The sequence below is a fragment of the Octopus bimaculoides genome, chromosome 3 (genome assembly GCF_001194135.2).
Source record: "Octopus bimaculoides isolate UCB-OBI-ISO-001 chromosome 3, ASM119413v2, whole genome shotgun sequence".
Classification (NCBI taxonomy): domain Eukaryota; kingdom Metazoa; phylum Mollusca; class Cephalopoda; order Octopoda; family Octopodidae; genus Octopus; species Octopus bimaculoides.
Window position 1 is genome coordinate 87222801 of NC_068983.1, and position 18472 is coordinate 87241272.

Consider the following 18472-nt stretch of genomic DNA (forward strand, 5'->3'; position numbering starts at 1 on the left):
CCGTTACATTCACTTCAACATTTAAATTTAATTTGTCAAAATATTTTTGTAGCTTTGAACCGCAACTTCTTCACTGACAAAATATTAATTCCACCTGAGATCAGCTTTCAGACTAAAATGCCTATTTCATAATTTTTTTCTCTGATACCAATTATCCTTCTTACTATCCAGAACCATTTCACTTGACATCCATCTTTCATTCTTAATATTGTCCCTCTCCACTCAAATTTTACATTGATCACCCTTCTGTGTCATCAAGTTATCTCTCCTTCTCCACCACCATACATCTCTCATTCTCTCCATGTGCTACATCTACCTCTATCCACAGTTGCAAGATTGTGAGGGAAGAAGCAGATGTCCCTTTGTCTCAACTTTCTCCTGTCCAATCAATTTTTATTACTATTTTGCTGCTCTTACCCCTTTCTGCATAGTCAATCATCACATGCTCCCCCTTACTTTCTCTAACTTATATGTATCATCAACCACCCTTCACCACATCTAACCCTCAACCCTACCCACTCTGCACAGTCACCACTTTCCCTTCAATGTATAGTTATCATTGACCCTTGTTCATCATTCTTTATATTCACCCCTTCACCCATTCGGCCATCTCTAATCATTCCTCATTCTTCCCATACATTCTTGCAAACCCACTCATACTCCTTGCTCTCCTATCCCTACCTCTACTCACCTTGTACTTTGAAAGTCCACCCAACACATTTATATTACCACTATTTTATCTCCCTTTTCCATCTCGGTTACTCTCACCCACTCTTCAATAATATGAATAACCATGTAGCTCCTGAAACAAGAAACCAATTCTGTTCTGGTCCCTCCTATCACATTCTAATGCTCATTTGGGGACAATACAATCAACTTTCCCTTCCCCTAAAATTGTTGACCTTTTTCCAAAATTTGTGTTGTTGCTGTCATTGTTGTCATTATTATTATTATTATTATTATTATTATTATTATTATTATTATTGGTATAATGCCTCAAATATATCAGTCAAAGGGAAATAGTTTCAACTGGAAACTGAAATCATGTAATTTTCATTTACTGTCATATAATGAATATAAAGACATGGAGAATATAATAACTAAACTTGTGAATGGGAAACATTGTTCAAGTACAAACATTTGCAAATCGAAATATTAAAAATGTAGAGAAATAAAAGAAAACAAAAACAAACATAGATGTCTGAGAGTAAATTAAAGGAGACAACTTGAAATACTTCCAATAGCTTTAACCCCAAGTGTACAATACAATGCAGTTTACTAAGGACAAGCTATATAATATGTCTATAAAATAATGATGTAGCTAATTCCAAATTCATGTCAATACTTACTCAAAATCAATTGTATATCAGTGATGAATTATGCAAAGAAAACACAACAACAATAATAATAAAACCATAACTATAACAATAAAAACATTATTTTTATTAGATTTTATCAACATGTATTTGACAAACATTTCTTCACATGGAAACCAGTTTGACTGTAGTAAGTGGCACATCATAATTAGCTACTTTTGATATTGATTTGCCTACTTAGTTCTCTTGTTTGTAGATATATCATTAGCTTTAATAAGTTCGTATAGTAAACATGACTATGATTTTTCATCCCTGAAACAATTGTCAAACTTGCCAACCAGTTTGGAATTTATGAAAAATCAAATACTTATAATAAGTATCATAAATGCAACTCAAATATAAGACACATTAATTTATCTATTAATCAGAAATAAAATAGCAACAAGTTCAAGATGCTGGGCTATAAAACAGTTGATTATTGTTTTAAGAATTCTTCAGAGGAGTGTAAATTCTATAACCTATCTGCTAGTTACTATAAGTGGGGAAAAATGTTAATTTCTAAAGAATATATTTCCTCATAATCTATAAATTTTCAAAAAATTTTGCAGTAAAATTTTGATAAATTTTGTTGAAAAGGTCACTTTTAAAAATGTCAATAGTTTGTATTAATCTAAAATAGCCATACATCTTAATAAAATTTGGTTGAAAGAATAGAAGTTTATGTGAACAGAATTTATCTGAGGGCATCTCAAAGAGAGTACCAGTTCCAACACTAGCTATATCCAAAAAGTTTTGATTCGAGTCTGGGATCACATTACATACTGATAAATTTAAGTTGTATGAACACCACTTCAAAACATCATTTTTGTTACCCTCAATATGAATTTACAGGCTATATAAGCAAATATTTATAAAAATAACTCATGATAAGCAAAGCGATGGAATCAGTAATGAAATTAAACATAACATGAAGTCAAGACTCATAAATAAATTAAATTAGGAATATGAGTGTGTTGGTTCAGTCATTTCAAATTGGTTAAATAATGCAACTAAATTTTTGATAGTTTTTGTAAATCGCTAATAAACATGAAGGATCCTTTGCTATGCTGTTGTTGACAAACTTAATTATAAATAGGATTATGAAATAAAATAGACATAGTAGTGAAGAGATTAGAGAAAATTTCATTGATGCGGAAATTATGACAGGAAGTAATATAAAAGAATGCATTTTTATTCTCAGTACTAATTTAGAACCATGTGATCCAACACAGACAATTTCCTCTAATTTCTATATTTGTAAACCACGATCAATTTATTCTCAGAGTCAGTATTAGTGCAGCTTTATATTTTGCAGTCATGCTACAATATTAAAAAAATCAATGTTTATAGTGTAATCTAAACAAAATTACACAACTTCAACAGTAAGGAAACAATTATTATTATTACTGCTGCTTTTGATTCATCTGAGCAAAATAGTTTACTGTAATTATTTTACCAAATTTAAATATTTTTCTTTCATATAATCATCTTTGGTAGGCTATCAGCTAGATCGATCACTCTCTATCACTTGCTTTCTTTCACTCTTTCACACACACATATACAAACTTGCTTATGTTTGTCCATTAAATTTGATGATGGACATCTTCAACAAGTTTTTGCTGATTGTAAATCCAAATTCTTAATGTACAGCTTTGGTTGAAGGCAAGATATGTGAATATTGGTTGGAGTGGCTAAATACTAATATGCATGCATGCCTCTTTTCTAACTTCTCTTGGGCACATTGAGTGCATTTCACCCTCTCCCATATCTTCAATGAAAAGTCCATAATGAATAGTTGATTTTACTTCTTTGGCCAGGCAATAACCAAGATGTATCTGAGCACACTACAGGTTTGAGTCATCTCAGCTGATACCTGTACAATATATATTTAATACTGGTTGTATTGGTTCAAAGGAGATTTCTGTGTGTATACTCCCATCACTCCAAGAAACAGAAAGTCTCCTAAAAAGATTGGATGTTAAAGCCTCAAGGGTCTTATATCAACTGTATGTAATCACACTCACACAAGAAGGTAGAAGGTAATCAAACAAATTACCAGATAGATGAGAATCTTGGTATGAAGATTGAAATGGTTATATTAGAAAGATACTATATTTGTACCTTTTAACAGTTACAGAGATCTGTCTGAGATAGTTTGTAATCTGCTCCAATCTGCTGTCATATTGGGAAGGTCTGATTAGTTGTTGTTGTTGTTGTTGTACTAAGTAAATGGGAAAGAAAGAAGGTGGTGTGGTGTGCCATTGAGGGATAACCTATTTCCTTGGTCTTAACTGTTAGGCCCATCTTTTAAAGTGCTGTAAGTGCTGCTGAAATAGTGACTTGAGGGCTTCTGGAGAGCAAGTTGCTAGAGTATAGTCATCAGCATTCTGTAGTTTGATGATCTGTTTGTGTCTAGGCTCAGTGTTGACTTACAGCTGCTGGACAACGCAAGGATGCTTATCAAATCAAAAGTTTATAGTGACTTCTGCCTCCCTTTCCCACAGAAGTTTTCTGTTGACTGTATCAAAGACCTTTGAAATATAAGTGTTTTGTCAAGATGGGCATTTAACAAAATTTCTCCATCACTGCCAAATCCACAGATTTAGGCTGGTTTAAGATTTGGTTAAAGAATTTGCTCCAACATTCCACAACTGCTTACTGACTTTTGAATAGAGATGTGTCATCTGATGACTTAAGTGTTGCTAGGAAATAATTTCAGGGGGTCATAAAATGTTTTTTTTTTATTTTTCATCCTAGAAATTATGCATTTCTGCAAGCAGATGAATTTCTTAAGCTTTTAAATCTACCATTCATTTCTTTGAAAAGCTTATTGTTGTTGTTTTAGAGTGTGATGAGGGGTTGTTTAGAGTTGCTCTGTGGGCCTTGGGTATATCATTCAGGAGCTTACAAATTCTGCTGGACTTCTCATTGAATCAATCTTGGCATTTTTGTCTCTTGAATCAAATCGTTTTGGCAGAAATCTAGTGTGGGAGGTTCATTTGTCATTTATGTTAGTTTCTGAAGTTAGGAGTGTATCTGAATCCTTTGGTTTGATAATTGGTGAGTGAGGGTAGATTTTACAAATGCTGGAATTTTTGAGCTTGCAGTAACACACCCATGCATGTGCATGAGAGGCAAAATTTAGAGCTTAGGCTTTGCAATTGCTACTGAGGCAAGTTCAACAAGATACATATACTACTTCACTTTTTACCAGTTTGCCTGATTAACTGCACATGTACTCTTTATTGTTGAATGGTTAAGACAGAATATGTAGGAGTACTGAAACTGAAGATAAAACCTGGGCCTGTAAAATAATGTGATTAGTCAACCAATATAAGCATTGGACTACAAAAGAAATGACTATTAAAAATTTATCAACTTTATGAACAGTAATAAGTTTTTATGGTCACACACACACACACTACACTGTAAAGTGGTTGTCAAGCAAGCAGAGTTGTTGAATCAAGAGCACCCTTTAATCTTGTCAAAGACATGCCAACCTCTATAGTGCTGGTATCATGATAAAATGCACCCACTACACTCTGTAAAGTGAGGGATTAGGAGGACCCTTTAGTTTTGTTGAGAACATGACAACTTCTTCAGTGCTGGTACCATAATTTAATATATGGAGTAAAGTGGTTGGGTTAGAAAGAGCATCTAGTCATAGAAATCAAGTCAAAAATGTAACATACAAGTTAGATGTGGTCCTTTGATACATCTAGGAGAGCAGTGACTCAAAATAAGAAGTAACATGAACTAGAATGATCTTTTCAATTTCTGCCAGTATGAAAAGCAAGCATAAAATTATGATGATGAAAATGATATAGATCTAAAGCATTGATGAATGGTAAGAAGCTCCCCACCTCCAGCTCGACGAGTGTTGATGTATCTATGTCTATGTAACTTTGAAGTTCAGCAAAAGAGACCAATAGAATAAGTACTAGGCTTTAAAAAAATAAGTCCCGAGGGCGATAGTCAAATGACTGAAACAAGTAAAACATAAAAGATAAAATACTATTTTTGTTACATTGTTAAGGCCTGTATCACTTAAGTAAAAGACAATATATACAATTGAAATCTTATTTTTATTAAGTGGGTCATTATAATTACCATTATTATGTAATCAGAAAAAATATTTTGTGCTCCAATATATGATACCAAAGATCTAATCTGGAGATTATGGATATTCATGTTCTTTCTGAAAGATCAGAACTTTGTATCAAAAATACAATAGAAAGCAAAAGAGAAAATGAAAAATCTATTGAAAATATTCTAATAAGCTGGTGTTTATTGAAAAGAAAGATTGATTTTTATTCAAAATATCAGGGGATAAAATATATCGATTTCACACTCATGCACATTTTGGGAAAGGGTGTATATAATTATTAACTAAGCTTGAGTATGCAAAAATGAAAATTAAATTCATTTGTAAAAATCATTACTTTTATTTGATAAAGTATTTTAATCCATTGTTTGCATACATTACATATGAGTTATCAATATAATTTACCTAATTATAGTTTCTGTAAATGGTACATTTAATTTATGAAAAGGATAAGTGAAAGAATATATTACATCTTTAAGCATATCTATTTTTGAGATCGTTAATTTTCAACATGTAAGTTGTAAAATATGAAATTGCAAAATTGTTTATAATATCACTCACTCTTAGGGCAGTGATGTAGTATGAGTTTTTGTTGACCTGTGTGGTAACTAAATTCGCCACCTGCTTCCCTTTCTTAAACATAACATACCGTCATCTTGTCTGTTCCCCCTACTGCAAAGTGGCAACTCTGTGTGATCTGGACACCCATAACTCACATACTATGCCACTTCTTTAAGGTTAGCCAAACTATGAGTCTCATCCTAACTTTAGGTTACACATCTAAATGTTAGGATTTTAACTTCAGTGGAGAATATGGAAAAAATGAAAACTGTAAATATTTCCACAAATAGGATTTTATGTAAAGATAAGAAAATATATATTATCCAAAGAAAGTCCCAAGAATTTGATTTTTAAGGTACCAACAAATTTGTGAAACAAAACGTTCCTGAATTAGCTATATGCAGCTATCAATCTTCATACACAAATATCTATACTGTACTATTCTACTTATTCTGTTACATACAGTTTTTAATTAAGGAAATAATAACATGACAATCAATACACCAATATCTCTTTCACATACACATATATGTATATGTGTATTCATCAGAATTATCACAATGTAACGTGATGTTCCAAGCACGTTAAAATTATTGAAGTATTTGATACTGCAGTAGATATGATAAAATATATTTGCATCTTAGAACATCATAGAGGCAGCTTGTATTATATATTTTGATACTGATAATTCTAGCCAATTAAGAACAAAAGAAATAACATGCAGAATCTGAACTTTATCAGCTAAAATAATCTATATAAACAATATATTGCTATTGATATGAGTAAATAAACATTGTTTTTCTTTTTTTGTTTTGAGAGTAATAAATACATATTACAATACAATACAAATCAATATAATACCATCACACAAATGTATGAACATACATTGGGGTATGGCATATCGTTGTATAATTATTTATTTTTACTGTTTTATCATGCTTACATGCTTGGGATGGTTTTCATTGTTAATCACTCAACTGTAATGTGAGAAGTAGAACCTATTGAGCCAAAGAGGGACTCTTTTTACATAGTCACATGAGTTTCTAGAAATAGCTACTAAAATTTCTTCAAACTGTATGCAACAGATTTTTTTTTAAAGGAGAGTTCCATTAGATAATGAAGTTCTGGATATACTATGCCTAAAAAATATGCCTGAATAAAAAACAAGATGGTTAAGGTTGGAGCAACTGACATGGGCCTAAACAGCATTGACACATGGAATGTTTAAATAGGGAAAATGAAGCAAGCAGAGTTATGTGTCTTACTGAATGCACAAAAACAATTAACATTTAATGATAAATGTGAATATAAAATATTAAAGAAAAATAAATAGAGAAATAAAATTTACATAACTGTTGCTTTCAGTTTCATTTATAATCTAACTACTTAACAACTAAAGATACAACAAAAACCAATTCCAGTGAAATCTCTCTCAGATTGCTAAACAGCTGTATAGTACAACACATTTAGAACTCGTGGAATATTCTAGCTAGAAAATTTCAAACCATTCACTTCCTCCTTATAACTTAAAGGTACTCTATGTTTATTAAGCTATATAATGCAGACATTACACAACTTATTCTACATCAACAACCATGAAATCTGGGTGAGAAAAAAAGCAACAAAAGATACTAAAAGTAGTAACCATCAAATCTACCGTTACCCTTCTTACCACCAGCACCAAAGAACTTTGGATAGATCGATCCAATCAGCGATTACACTCAACAACATAAGCATAACATATACACATAGATGACATGACAAAATACTAGAAATTTACTCACAAAATTCTCAGTATACATGAAATATAAAGAAAGCAAACTAATACACAAATTCTACACACTTGGTTAACATAAAGTGATAAGAAAAGTGAACAAACATTTTATCAAATCAATCATTGATTATGCTCCTCTTGTCTTGGTTCATACCCTCTTCCCAATAAACAATAACAAAACAGTTGGCACATACAAATCACACTAACTATACAATGAAATAATAAGTTATAAATGAAAGACTACCAAGACTAGCACTAACTGCGCAGGAAGCATTACAATTCATGCAGAAGCTAACACTACACTCAAACAGATCTACAACACCCTAACACACTATTACGACATTAGCAGAAGTACAGTAAATTGCTCACTGAGTCTAGATAAATACTCACACACTAATACACACACACACACACACACACACACATACACACGCAAAAAAACCCACAAAGAAAAAAAATAACAGCAGCGTCAATAACCTCATTAACTCCAAGCCAATGAAAGAGCTTCTATGCAGATGCTCATTTTGCTACAGATAGCAACCAAATCTCCTTCAAATCACACTCTGTCACCTTAAAATAAAAGAGACAACACTTTGCATAATGTGCACTATGTTGAATAAAATGGATACACTATGTTGAATAAAAGAAGGGAAGGTCACAGCTGGAATAATTCAGATCATAGGTTTACTCATTCAAACTGATCTGGGACTAAATAATAATTATCAAGTCAAATGCTGTGCTGGAATACACACAACCAGAGATAAATGTAGGACAACATCACTGTCATGGTTGACCATGTGCATCTTGCCTTTTTGTACTGCAACTACTACAAGAGTATAGAAGCATGCAGAAGAGGCTTGGAAAGTGGAGGAAACAAAACTTACTAAAACAGCTGTATTGTATTTAATGTAATAAGCTATGGCATATTGGAGAGTGCAGTATAGTTCTTAATAAGGTGAAGGCATGGTGGAACTGTGAATACCACTCAGTCATTTGACCAATTAACTACATGCCATAAGTCTGTTTGATCAGTACTATATGTCAAGAAGACCCAAACATTTTTAGGGTGGTTGGGTGAAATGAGAAGCTGTGACATGTTTAGCTTAAAATAGTTTCAACAATGAATCAAACTGGATTGTGACTAACAACACTTATAGGTTCAAAACTATCTAGAGGTTTGAGGAAAAAAAAATCTTTTAGCTAGATATAATACATGTGCTAATACAATGTTGAGTTTAGCATGCAAGTAGTAATAATTGATTGTATTAACACTAGTGTATAATTGAGAGTTATTTTGTCAGTCTTGGATGGAGGAAAGCTGGTGTCAACTTCGGTATGATATAAATTCAGAATTTAGAATGACAAAATATTGTAAAGCATTTAGATGATGACGACGATGACAACAACAACAACAACAACAACAATAACAACAATAATAATGATAAATGCCCTGATGCAGTACCAGGTATTGGCTCTCATGGCTTCTGATCTTAACTGATTGGAAGTGTTATCAGGTACATGTTTTGTCTTAGTATAAAAGATAGGCTACAACAAATATTCTGCTCAATACCACAGATTTACTTGTCGGTTTTTTGAGCATGTCCCTTGGTGGATGACAGAAGTAGTGGAGGAGCATCATAGCCATGTGTTGAGAGGAATTCTTTGGGGTTTGAATAGTTCACCTCTAGAAACATGAGTGTTTCATTCATCATCCTTAAACAAACCTTTTGAGGGGATGGACTACTCAACCAGAAGAAAATTCTTACTTGGCCCCAACTGCAAGGTCATGTGCTGTTTATCTTTATGTAAGATCATCACATTGCACACATATGGTTGTGATGTATGTGCCTGGTGTACTCTTATCAGGTGGGTAGTCATGATAGGTATATAGGGCTTCATATATTTGTATCCCAATATCACTTTGATGGCATGTGCTGCTCTCTCACTCAATAATAATAATAATAATAATAATAATAATGATGATGATGATAATAATAGTTTCAATTTTTAGCACAAGGCCAGCATTTTTGACTCCAGTGCTCAATTGGTACTTATTTTATCAATCTCAGAAGAATGAAAGACAAAGTCAACCATGGTGGGATATGAACTCAGAACAACAATAATAATAATAATAATAATAATAATAATAATTCTTTCTATAATAGGTACAAGGCCCTGGAAGTTTTGAGGTGAGGGGGCTAGTCGATTACATTGATCCCAATGTTCAACTGATACTTATTCTGTTAGCCCTGGAAGATGAAAGGCAAAGTCAACCTTAGTAGCAAAGTTAACTTCAGTGACATAATAGTAATAATAATAATAATAATGATAATAATAACAATAATAATGATAATAATAATAATAATAATAATAATAATAATAATAATAATCCTTTCCATTATGGGCAGAAGGCCTGAAATTTTGGGCAAGGTGATTAGTCAATTGCATTGACCCCTATGCTCAACTGATACTTATTCTATTAACCCCAAAAAGATGACAGACAAAGTCAACTTGGTGGCAAAATCAACTTCAGCAGTAAAAAATAATAACATTGGTTTCAAATTTTGGTACAAGACTAGTAAGTTTTGGGGGAAAATTGACCCCAGTACTCAACTGGTGCTTATTTTATCAACCCTGAAAACATGAAAGTTTTAAGTTGATCACAGTGGTATTTGAACTCAGAACCTAAAGATGGACGAAATGTCACTAAGCATTTTTCCAGGCATGCTAATGCTCCTACCAGCTCGCTGCCTTCTTAATATTGATAATAATAGTAATAATAATAATAATAATAATAATAATATTAATAATAATAATAATTCTGAAATTTTGGGGTGGGGGCTAAATGATTATATTGACCCCAGTACATAATTGGTACTTATTTTATGGACCTTAAAAGGATGAAAGGTAAAGTGGACCTTGGCAGAATTTGAACTCAGAACGTTAAGATGGCTGAAATGCCGCTAAGCATTTTATCTGCCAGGTAAACAATTCTGCCAGCTCACTGCCTAAGCAATAATAATAATAATAATCCTTTCTACTATAGTCATAAGGCCTGAAATTTTGGGAGAGGGGACTAGTCAATTACATCAACCCCAGTGTTTCACTGGTACTTAATTTATTGACCCCAAAAGGATGAAAGGCAAAGTTGACCTCAGTGGAATTTGAACTCAAAACATAGCTACAGGCAAAATAGCGCTAAGCATTTCGCCCAGCATGCTAACGATTCTGCCAGCTCACTGCCTTATAATGAAGGATAATAATAAGTAACATCCTGCTGTTTTCCGGCTCAGTAGCAAAAACAACAAAAATAGTAAAATACAGACCAAATTTGAGATTTCTGACTGAAAACCCAATTATGAAAAACATACAAAATGCACTATTTTTATCTTCAATATTACTTCATAGATAATGGCTTCAACACCAAAGAGAATGTCACTAAAGCAAATGTTACCGAAAAGAATGTCACCAAAGCAAAAATCACTGAAGAGAATGTCATCAAAGAGAATGTTAACAAAGAGGACATCTCTTTCCCATGGATATTAGTGATGTAAGTGAAACCAAATGCTCTCAACTAGAAGATGAAACTGAGTCACAAATCTCACTAATATGGGCAATGACAGTAGCAATAATGTTTTTCTTTTTTTCATAGGTACACTGTTTTGTATGGAAGAAATAAATAGTGTTTGATCAAAACTCAAACACTAGTTGTGAAGGTCCAACATACATTAGCTTCATTGTAGCAAAATAATAATTTTTACTAGGTAAATATCAATTAATGATTTGGAATTCACTGTGATGAAAGAACATCAATCTTTAAGTGTAATTGTATCATCTTTAATTTCCAATTAGTAGTTTTGAGGACTAGACACATCCAAATTTTTAAATTGCTTTTATTTTCCTTTCATTAGTGTACATTGTTTTTACTAGTACACTGTATTACTGATTTTTAGTCCTATATTTTTTTTTAATGAATTGCTGTTTTCATATTTTCTTTACTTAAATTATTTTGGTTAATTTAAGAAGGGAAAGCAGATTCTATTGGTTGTATATTCTTTAAAGTGTTTCAGCTTTAAAGCTGCAGTCATGCAGGGGCACCACTGTTGTAGGATTAGCTATAATATGAACAGTTCAAAGGTTTTACTTAATGCCTCTATCTCAACAATAATAAGGCCTTGTTTTTCAGATTTCAGAACTGTAGCAGTTTGAAATTCTCTAACCCCTCCTTTACCTTGTACTGTTAACAGGGAAGAGCTCAAACTAAACATTAACTCATACATTTATCATTATTCCTCAGTCAACAAGATGTGTACATTGTTAAGGCACCCAAGATTAACTAATACAAATAAAAGGTTTTGATATAGTGAAATTTCTAATATTTAATGAAACCATTTTTATTATCAATTCTGTTTAACATGAGACAGTGTTACATTGTTCTTTATTAGAATAAGTTGGCATGTCCATCTGAATGCCATGTAAATATAAACTGAGTATTAATTAGTGAATTGCTTCATTAGATACTAAAAACTGCAAGCATACCCCATAACAAGAATTATATTGTCTTAAAGTGAATTAAATAAAAAAATTAAAAAACCAAATGAAATAATTTACAAAGAAACACCTTTCTTTTCCTTTCAAGTTTTGTTCAATTTATGATTAGGCTGAGTTGTTTTCCTTTAAAGAAAATCATCTTTTAGTTTGTATAATTATAATTATATGAAATTTTAATTAAATAGAGAAACCTTACCTTAAAAATAACATTTCCTCTCCAGCACATCTCCAAGATATAATTGTAGCTCCTGTAACATGAAGAATGGAATAATAAATAATACATTGTTCATTTCTTTGCCTTTTCTTCAAAGCAACAAATTATTTTAATGTTTATTGTTCTGTGTTGGTACAGATTACATGAATTTGATAAGGAATATAAGGCTTCAATTCAGAGCCTTAATACTAGTGTAAATTAAATTCAGCTTGATTACATAGAAATGCAGAAATATATTAAGTACAAAACATATGTATTAGGAACAAAGGCCTTATAGCTAAATTCCTTTTTATTATAATCAACACTTTTATATTTTAGAGAACTGGTGATATTTGTGTACAGTCATAGAAATAAAGACTTTCAAAAATTTTAATATAAAGTATTATTTAATTCAACTGGGTAATCACAACTGGAAACTGTTATTGTACATAAAGGCTTGATGTTTTGTCAGTTTTGTTTTAAGGGTGATGGAGTCAGTAGGAAAGGTAAAAAATTAACCTTGCTTTAGTTTTGTCTCTAAAATGTTTTATTGATTTAATTTTCCTAGGATTCACAAAATAGCTACACGTAGATTAAACTAGTTATAATAACCTCTAAAAAATTGGCTTTTAGCCTAATCAAATTAATAATTAAAGACTAATTTCTAACTTTTCCATAAAATTACTATTATCAAAATAAAGGCCATGAAATTACTAGCATCAATTTAATTTTGGCTTTCTTTTCTACTTATATTATTTTAATATTTATCAACCTTTATAGAATGAAAGGCAAAGTTGATGTCTGAAGGATTTGAACAAATCCTGCTGAGGTTATTATGTTTTTCATTCCCTCGGGGTCAATAAATGAAGTACAGTCTAGTATTGAGTTAATTTTTCATCTTTCTTGTTCTCTTTAAACCCCGGAAAGGGATGAGCTGTATCAGCTTTAAACATACTCAAAATATACCATATGCCACAACAACACTCCTATGGTTCTATTAAGAGTAATGCCCTTCCACTGCCACTATTGTTGCTGCTGCCACTAAAATTCATATTTTATGAATATGTATATCAACTATTATTTCCAGAAAGATCTTGCTGAAAATCTTTAAGATGTAAACACTAACATTAAAAGTGATATTTAATGATATTTTAAGGTTCTTGAAAAATTAATCCAATGAGAAATTTTTAATTATCAAGTTTTATAACATATAAATATAAAAACAATCACTTACAAGAAAAGATCATTGATTTCAAGTCAGCAACCTCCAAAACCAAATAGTAACAATGTGGATCTATTTAGATCTTTTATTTATTGAATTTCTATGAATGGTTCTGATTTCAGGTGAAGAGCTAATTTTTGTAATGCCATCAGCCTTTATATGATAAGTCAAAAAGGACTTATTATTGAAAATGAATAGTCTCAGTGAGCAAATAATGTAATAATTACATTCCATTAAAGTGATCCTATTATTCTTGATTAAAGACTGAATGTCAAGTACAAAGATTTCATTATGAGTGTATATGAATATTGAGTCATGGGATAAATAAAACTAAGCAAATAAAATATCTCTGAAAATATATACTGCACAGAAGGCGTAGGAGTGGCTGTGTGGTAAGTAGCTTGCTTACCAACCACATGGTTCTGGGTTCATTCCCACTGAGTGACATCTTGGGCAAGTGTCTTCTACTATAGCTTCGGGCCGACGAAAGCCTTGTGAGTGGATTTGGTAGATAGAAACTGAAAGAAGCCTGGCGTATATATGTGTGTGTGTATATGTTTGTCCCTACCAACATCGCTTGACAACCAATGGTGGTGTTTACGTCCCCCGTAACTTAGCGGTTCGGCAAAAGAGACTGATAGAATAAGTACTAGGCTTACAAAGAATAAGTCCTGGGGTCGATTTGCTTGACTAAAAGCAGTGATCCGGCATGGCCACAGTCAAATGACTGAAACAAGTAAAAGAGTAAAAGAGAAGCTAAATATGAAAGCTCATAATGATTTAATTTTAAACCTTGTTAATTAGCAGAAATGAAAAAGTAGTTATATACTAATTCTTCAGCATTTAAAAGTCCTACATCAGCAAGAATGGCTGTGTGCTTGTGAGGATCTCAATAGAAGGAAAAAAAAGACAGTAGAAAAAGTCAAATGCTACTATCATCTGGAAAGCATTGTCACACCTCACCCCATCTTATACATGAACAGCATGAAGTTACAGCCAAATATTAGGCCCTACTATTACCAAGGATTTCTATAGGCAAAAGTACATTCTTTACTTAGTTACGACAACAATTCAGAGATTGGTTCTCTATGGGATCAGAAAATACTTCATTCTCCAACAATTATTGACACTCTGCAAAACTCAGGTGTGGTTGCAATGGAGTATTACTCCTATATCTTAAGATAGTGTAGTTACTGCACAAACAGGAATCTTAGACCATATCCAGAATAAAGCCACTTGATTGACTGGCATAAACCTACTCATAGACACATTTTAGTTTCTGGTTTGCAGACATGCTGTCTCCTCTCTGCCTTTTCTATTGATGCTTCTTGGAGCTCGCTGGTCTTGTGTCATCTCCATTCAGGCACTTCCAACTCATTCATCTTTACTCCCCATAACACTAATGATGTAAGGTTTGGAGTTGTTTCTGATCCCACTTAGCCCAACTCTAACCTCTACAGGCAGTTTTTGCTCCTTAGGACATCAGCTCTCTGGAATCCCATCCCTGCTTACACCATTCTAGCACTTGCTGATATGCAACAGTTTATGTATATATATATATATATATGTATATAGTGTGTGTGTGCATGTTCATGTATATGAAAGAACAAACAAAGAGTAATGCTAAATAAACTCAAGTATACTGTTTTATTAGAGTTTCTGTTTTTTGAATACTCAGAAAGAGTACTATTTCTGAAAACTGAAAATAAAATAAAAGACTATTTTATTTCTGAATTTGTTCAGCTTTGTTCTTTATTTGCTTCACTGTTACTACACTTAAAGTATTGAGTACTTCATAACCATTGCTGTCTGCTTGCACATTGTACAATGTATATTCACAAAAGTTGTGAACATTAGCCAGAAAACCAATAAACCAATGCTTTTCAATGAAAATACGCAGTGGTATCTGTTCTGCCCATGTTGCACCAAAGTTCTTTTGTCAATCCTGTTACCATGAACACATTGAACAAGTGACTAGTCTATTGGAAACCAGCAGCCAGTGATGGAAATAAAATAACGGACAGTTTCAAATTTGTTAAGTGAGAAATAACATGTAAGTTATTTAAATAGTTACTTTGAATATACATGCACATGGTGCAGAATCAGTATAGCTTAGTAATACAATATTTACGAACTGAGGTTCAACAAGCCAACAAGAAAACCTCTATGTTGTTGCTCAGCCTATGAGAAACAGCAGCCCAAACAACTTCAACTTATAGTCTATCATCTTAAAAAAGGAAGGACACATTCAACATATAATGTAGTTGATATACAAAAAATGGGAATGATCAATGCTATATTTGAGCTGACCTGGTGCTAAAACAACTCAAGTTCATTCCTGCAGCTCTTAACTCTCTCTCTTTACTCCTTTACTTGTTTCAGTCATTTGACTGCAGCCATGCTAGAGCACCGCCTTTAGTCGAGCAGATCGATCCCAGGACTTATTCTTTGTAAGCCTAGTACTTATTTAATCGGTCTCTTTTGCCGAACCGTTAAGTTAGGGAGACATAAACACACCAGCATCAGTTGTCAAGCGATGTTGGGGAGACAAACACACACACATCATCATCGTTTAACGTCTGCTTTCCATGCTAACATGGGTTGGACGATTTGACTGAGGACTGGTGAACCAGATGGCTACACCAGGCTCCAATCTGATTTGGCAGAGTTTCTACAGCTGGATGCCCTTCCTAATGCCAACCACTCCGAGAGTGTAGTGGGTGCTTTTATGTGCCACCGGCACGAAGGCCACATATACATATATATGACAAGCTTTTTTAAGTTTCCATCTACCAAATCCACTCACAAGGCTTTGGTCGGCCCGAGGCTATAGTAGAATACAAGGTGCCATGCAGTGGGACTGAACCTGGAACCATGTGGTTGGTAAGCAAGCTACTTACCACACAGCCACTCCTGTGCCTTATTATTTCGTGTAATTATTTTGTGTTCTTTTGAAAACTACTTGATTTTATTTGGTGAAACTAAGTATAATTATTATTAGGTGAAACTAAGTATAATGTCAATATAAAGAATAAATCTATACTAAATTAACACCTCAAGAAAAAGAAGCATTGTTTCCTCATATGTTACCTCTTTGGTTAATTTTTCTAAAAAACAAGATAATGAGTTAAGAACTTAAGAGTGTTCAGAACAACTTATCAAGGGAAGAGAATGTTATTATTGTACTCCTCATCCCCTCATCTGATGCAGAGGGGAGGTTAGACAACATGCCCGCCTCTCCTTGAGATCATTCATAATGAGAACTTAATGAGATATCTTTCTTCCCAAGGGCAATATCCAGAGTTTAGGAACAGGAGAAGAAGGAAGAATAAAACGATGAAGAAAGATTAGATGAAGGAGAACAGAAAGAAGGAAGAAGAAAAAGATGATAATTACTGGTCATTAATTATCATATGACACTCATAGGTTAAAACTTATTCCAAACTTCTTGCTAAACTTAATTAATACATTCAACAAGTGTTGTTTCTACACTTTTTAAGAGGAAGAAACTGAAAAAAGTAAAACAGATGGACAAATAAAAATAATTGTTTGTAGAAAGGAAGAATATCAACATCATTAGCATTGAGTTCAACATTATTAGCAGTGACTACATATTCTGTCTTAATAGTGATAACCAGAAGAATACAAAGAGCCAAGTGTCTATTGCACTTGCTAGTACACACACACACACACACACATGTATAGAATCATAGCTGCAACTTGAATGCGAGAGAACAAGGCTTGAATAGATAATTGTACTGATCAATTATTTCATGCTACTATCTTTATGAATGTGTGTGTGTGTGTGTGTGTGTGTGTGTGTATATATATATATATATATATTATCAAACAAGGATGATTTCTACAGAGCCAAATCTCCCTCAAGTCCCACTCTACTGTCTAATGTATATACATATAATATGAGTCAATGAAGGAGAGCTCAACAAATTAGCTAAACACTATAGAGCAGGCATACTACTCTCAAGCTACACCCACTGTCTGTTTTGATATTTCTAAATAATAATAATAATAATAATAATATGAAGTAACAGAGAACTGGTTTGAGCATGTACCAAGTAAAGTTATGCAAGAGGATGGAAAAGTAACGATACTCTGTGACTATTATATTCAGATAGATCGTGTAATCAAACATCGTTGGCTGGATATTGTTATACTGAGTAAGAGAGACAAATACTGTCAGATCATTGATGTAGCCATACCAAATGACATGAGTGTTGTGAGTAAAGAGGTTGAAAAAATCACCAAGTACTCCGAATTAAAAGTGAAAATGGCAAGACTCTATGGAATGTGAGAGGGTGATATTAGTGGTGATCAGAGCATTGGGATCAATTCCATGGAAACTTCAAGACTTCTTAAGGCAACTGGAAATCCCATGCAAGATTAATGTCTTGCAAAAAGCAACCTTATTGGGCACAGTGCACATCTTAAGGAAAGTATTATCTGTCTGATGTCCTTGTGACTTGACAGATGAGTAAAAACTCCGGTGCATTTTTACCTACACTGTGTTATGAAGGATTAATAATAATAATAATAATAATAATAATAATAATAATAGAGTCAAAATTAAAAGAAGAGTGCCATTTGCTATCTCGTGAACAATATTTCGACATCTTGCGTGTCTTCCACTGGTTCAAAAAATAAATTTGTCAATCTACTTCATTTTCGTTTATATAGAAAGGATTGAGGTAAC

General features: G+C 32.8%; 1 protein-coding gene across 1 annotated transcript in view; it reads right to left on the reverse strand.

Moving 5' to 3' along the window:
* The window catches only part of LOC106869142 (uncharacterized), a 103119-nt gene that overhangs the window by 51262 nt on the left and 33385 nt on the right, over positions 1–18472 (reverse strand). The window contains exon 2 of the mRNA XM_052966268.1: positions 12543–12594. Within this exon, the coding sequence (XP_052822228.1) occupies positions 12543–12594 (52 nt within the window). The remainder of the gene's footprint in view (positions 1–12542; positions 12595–18472) is intronic.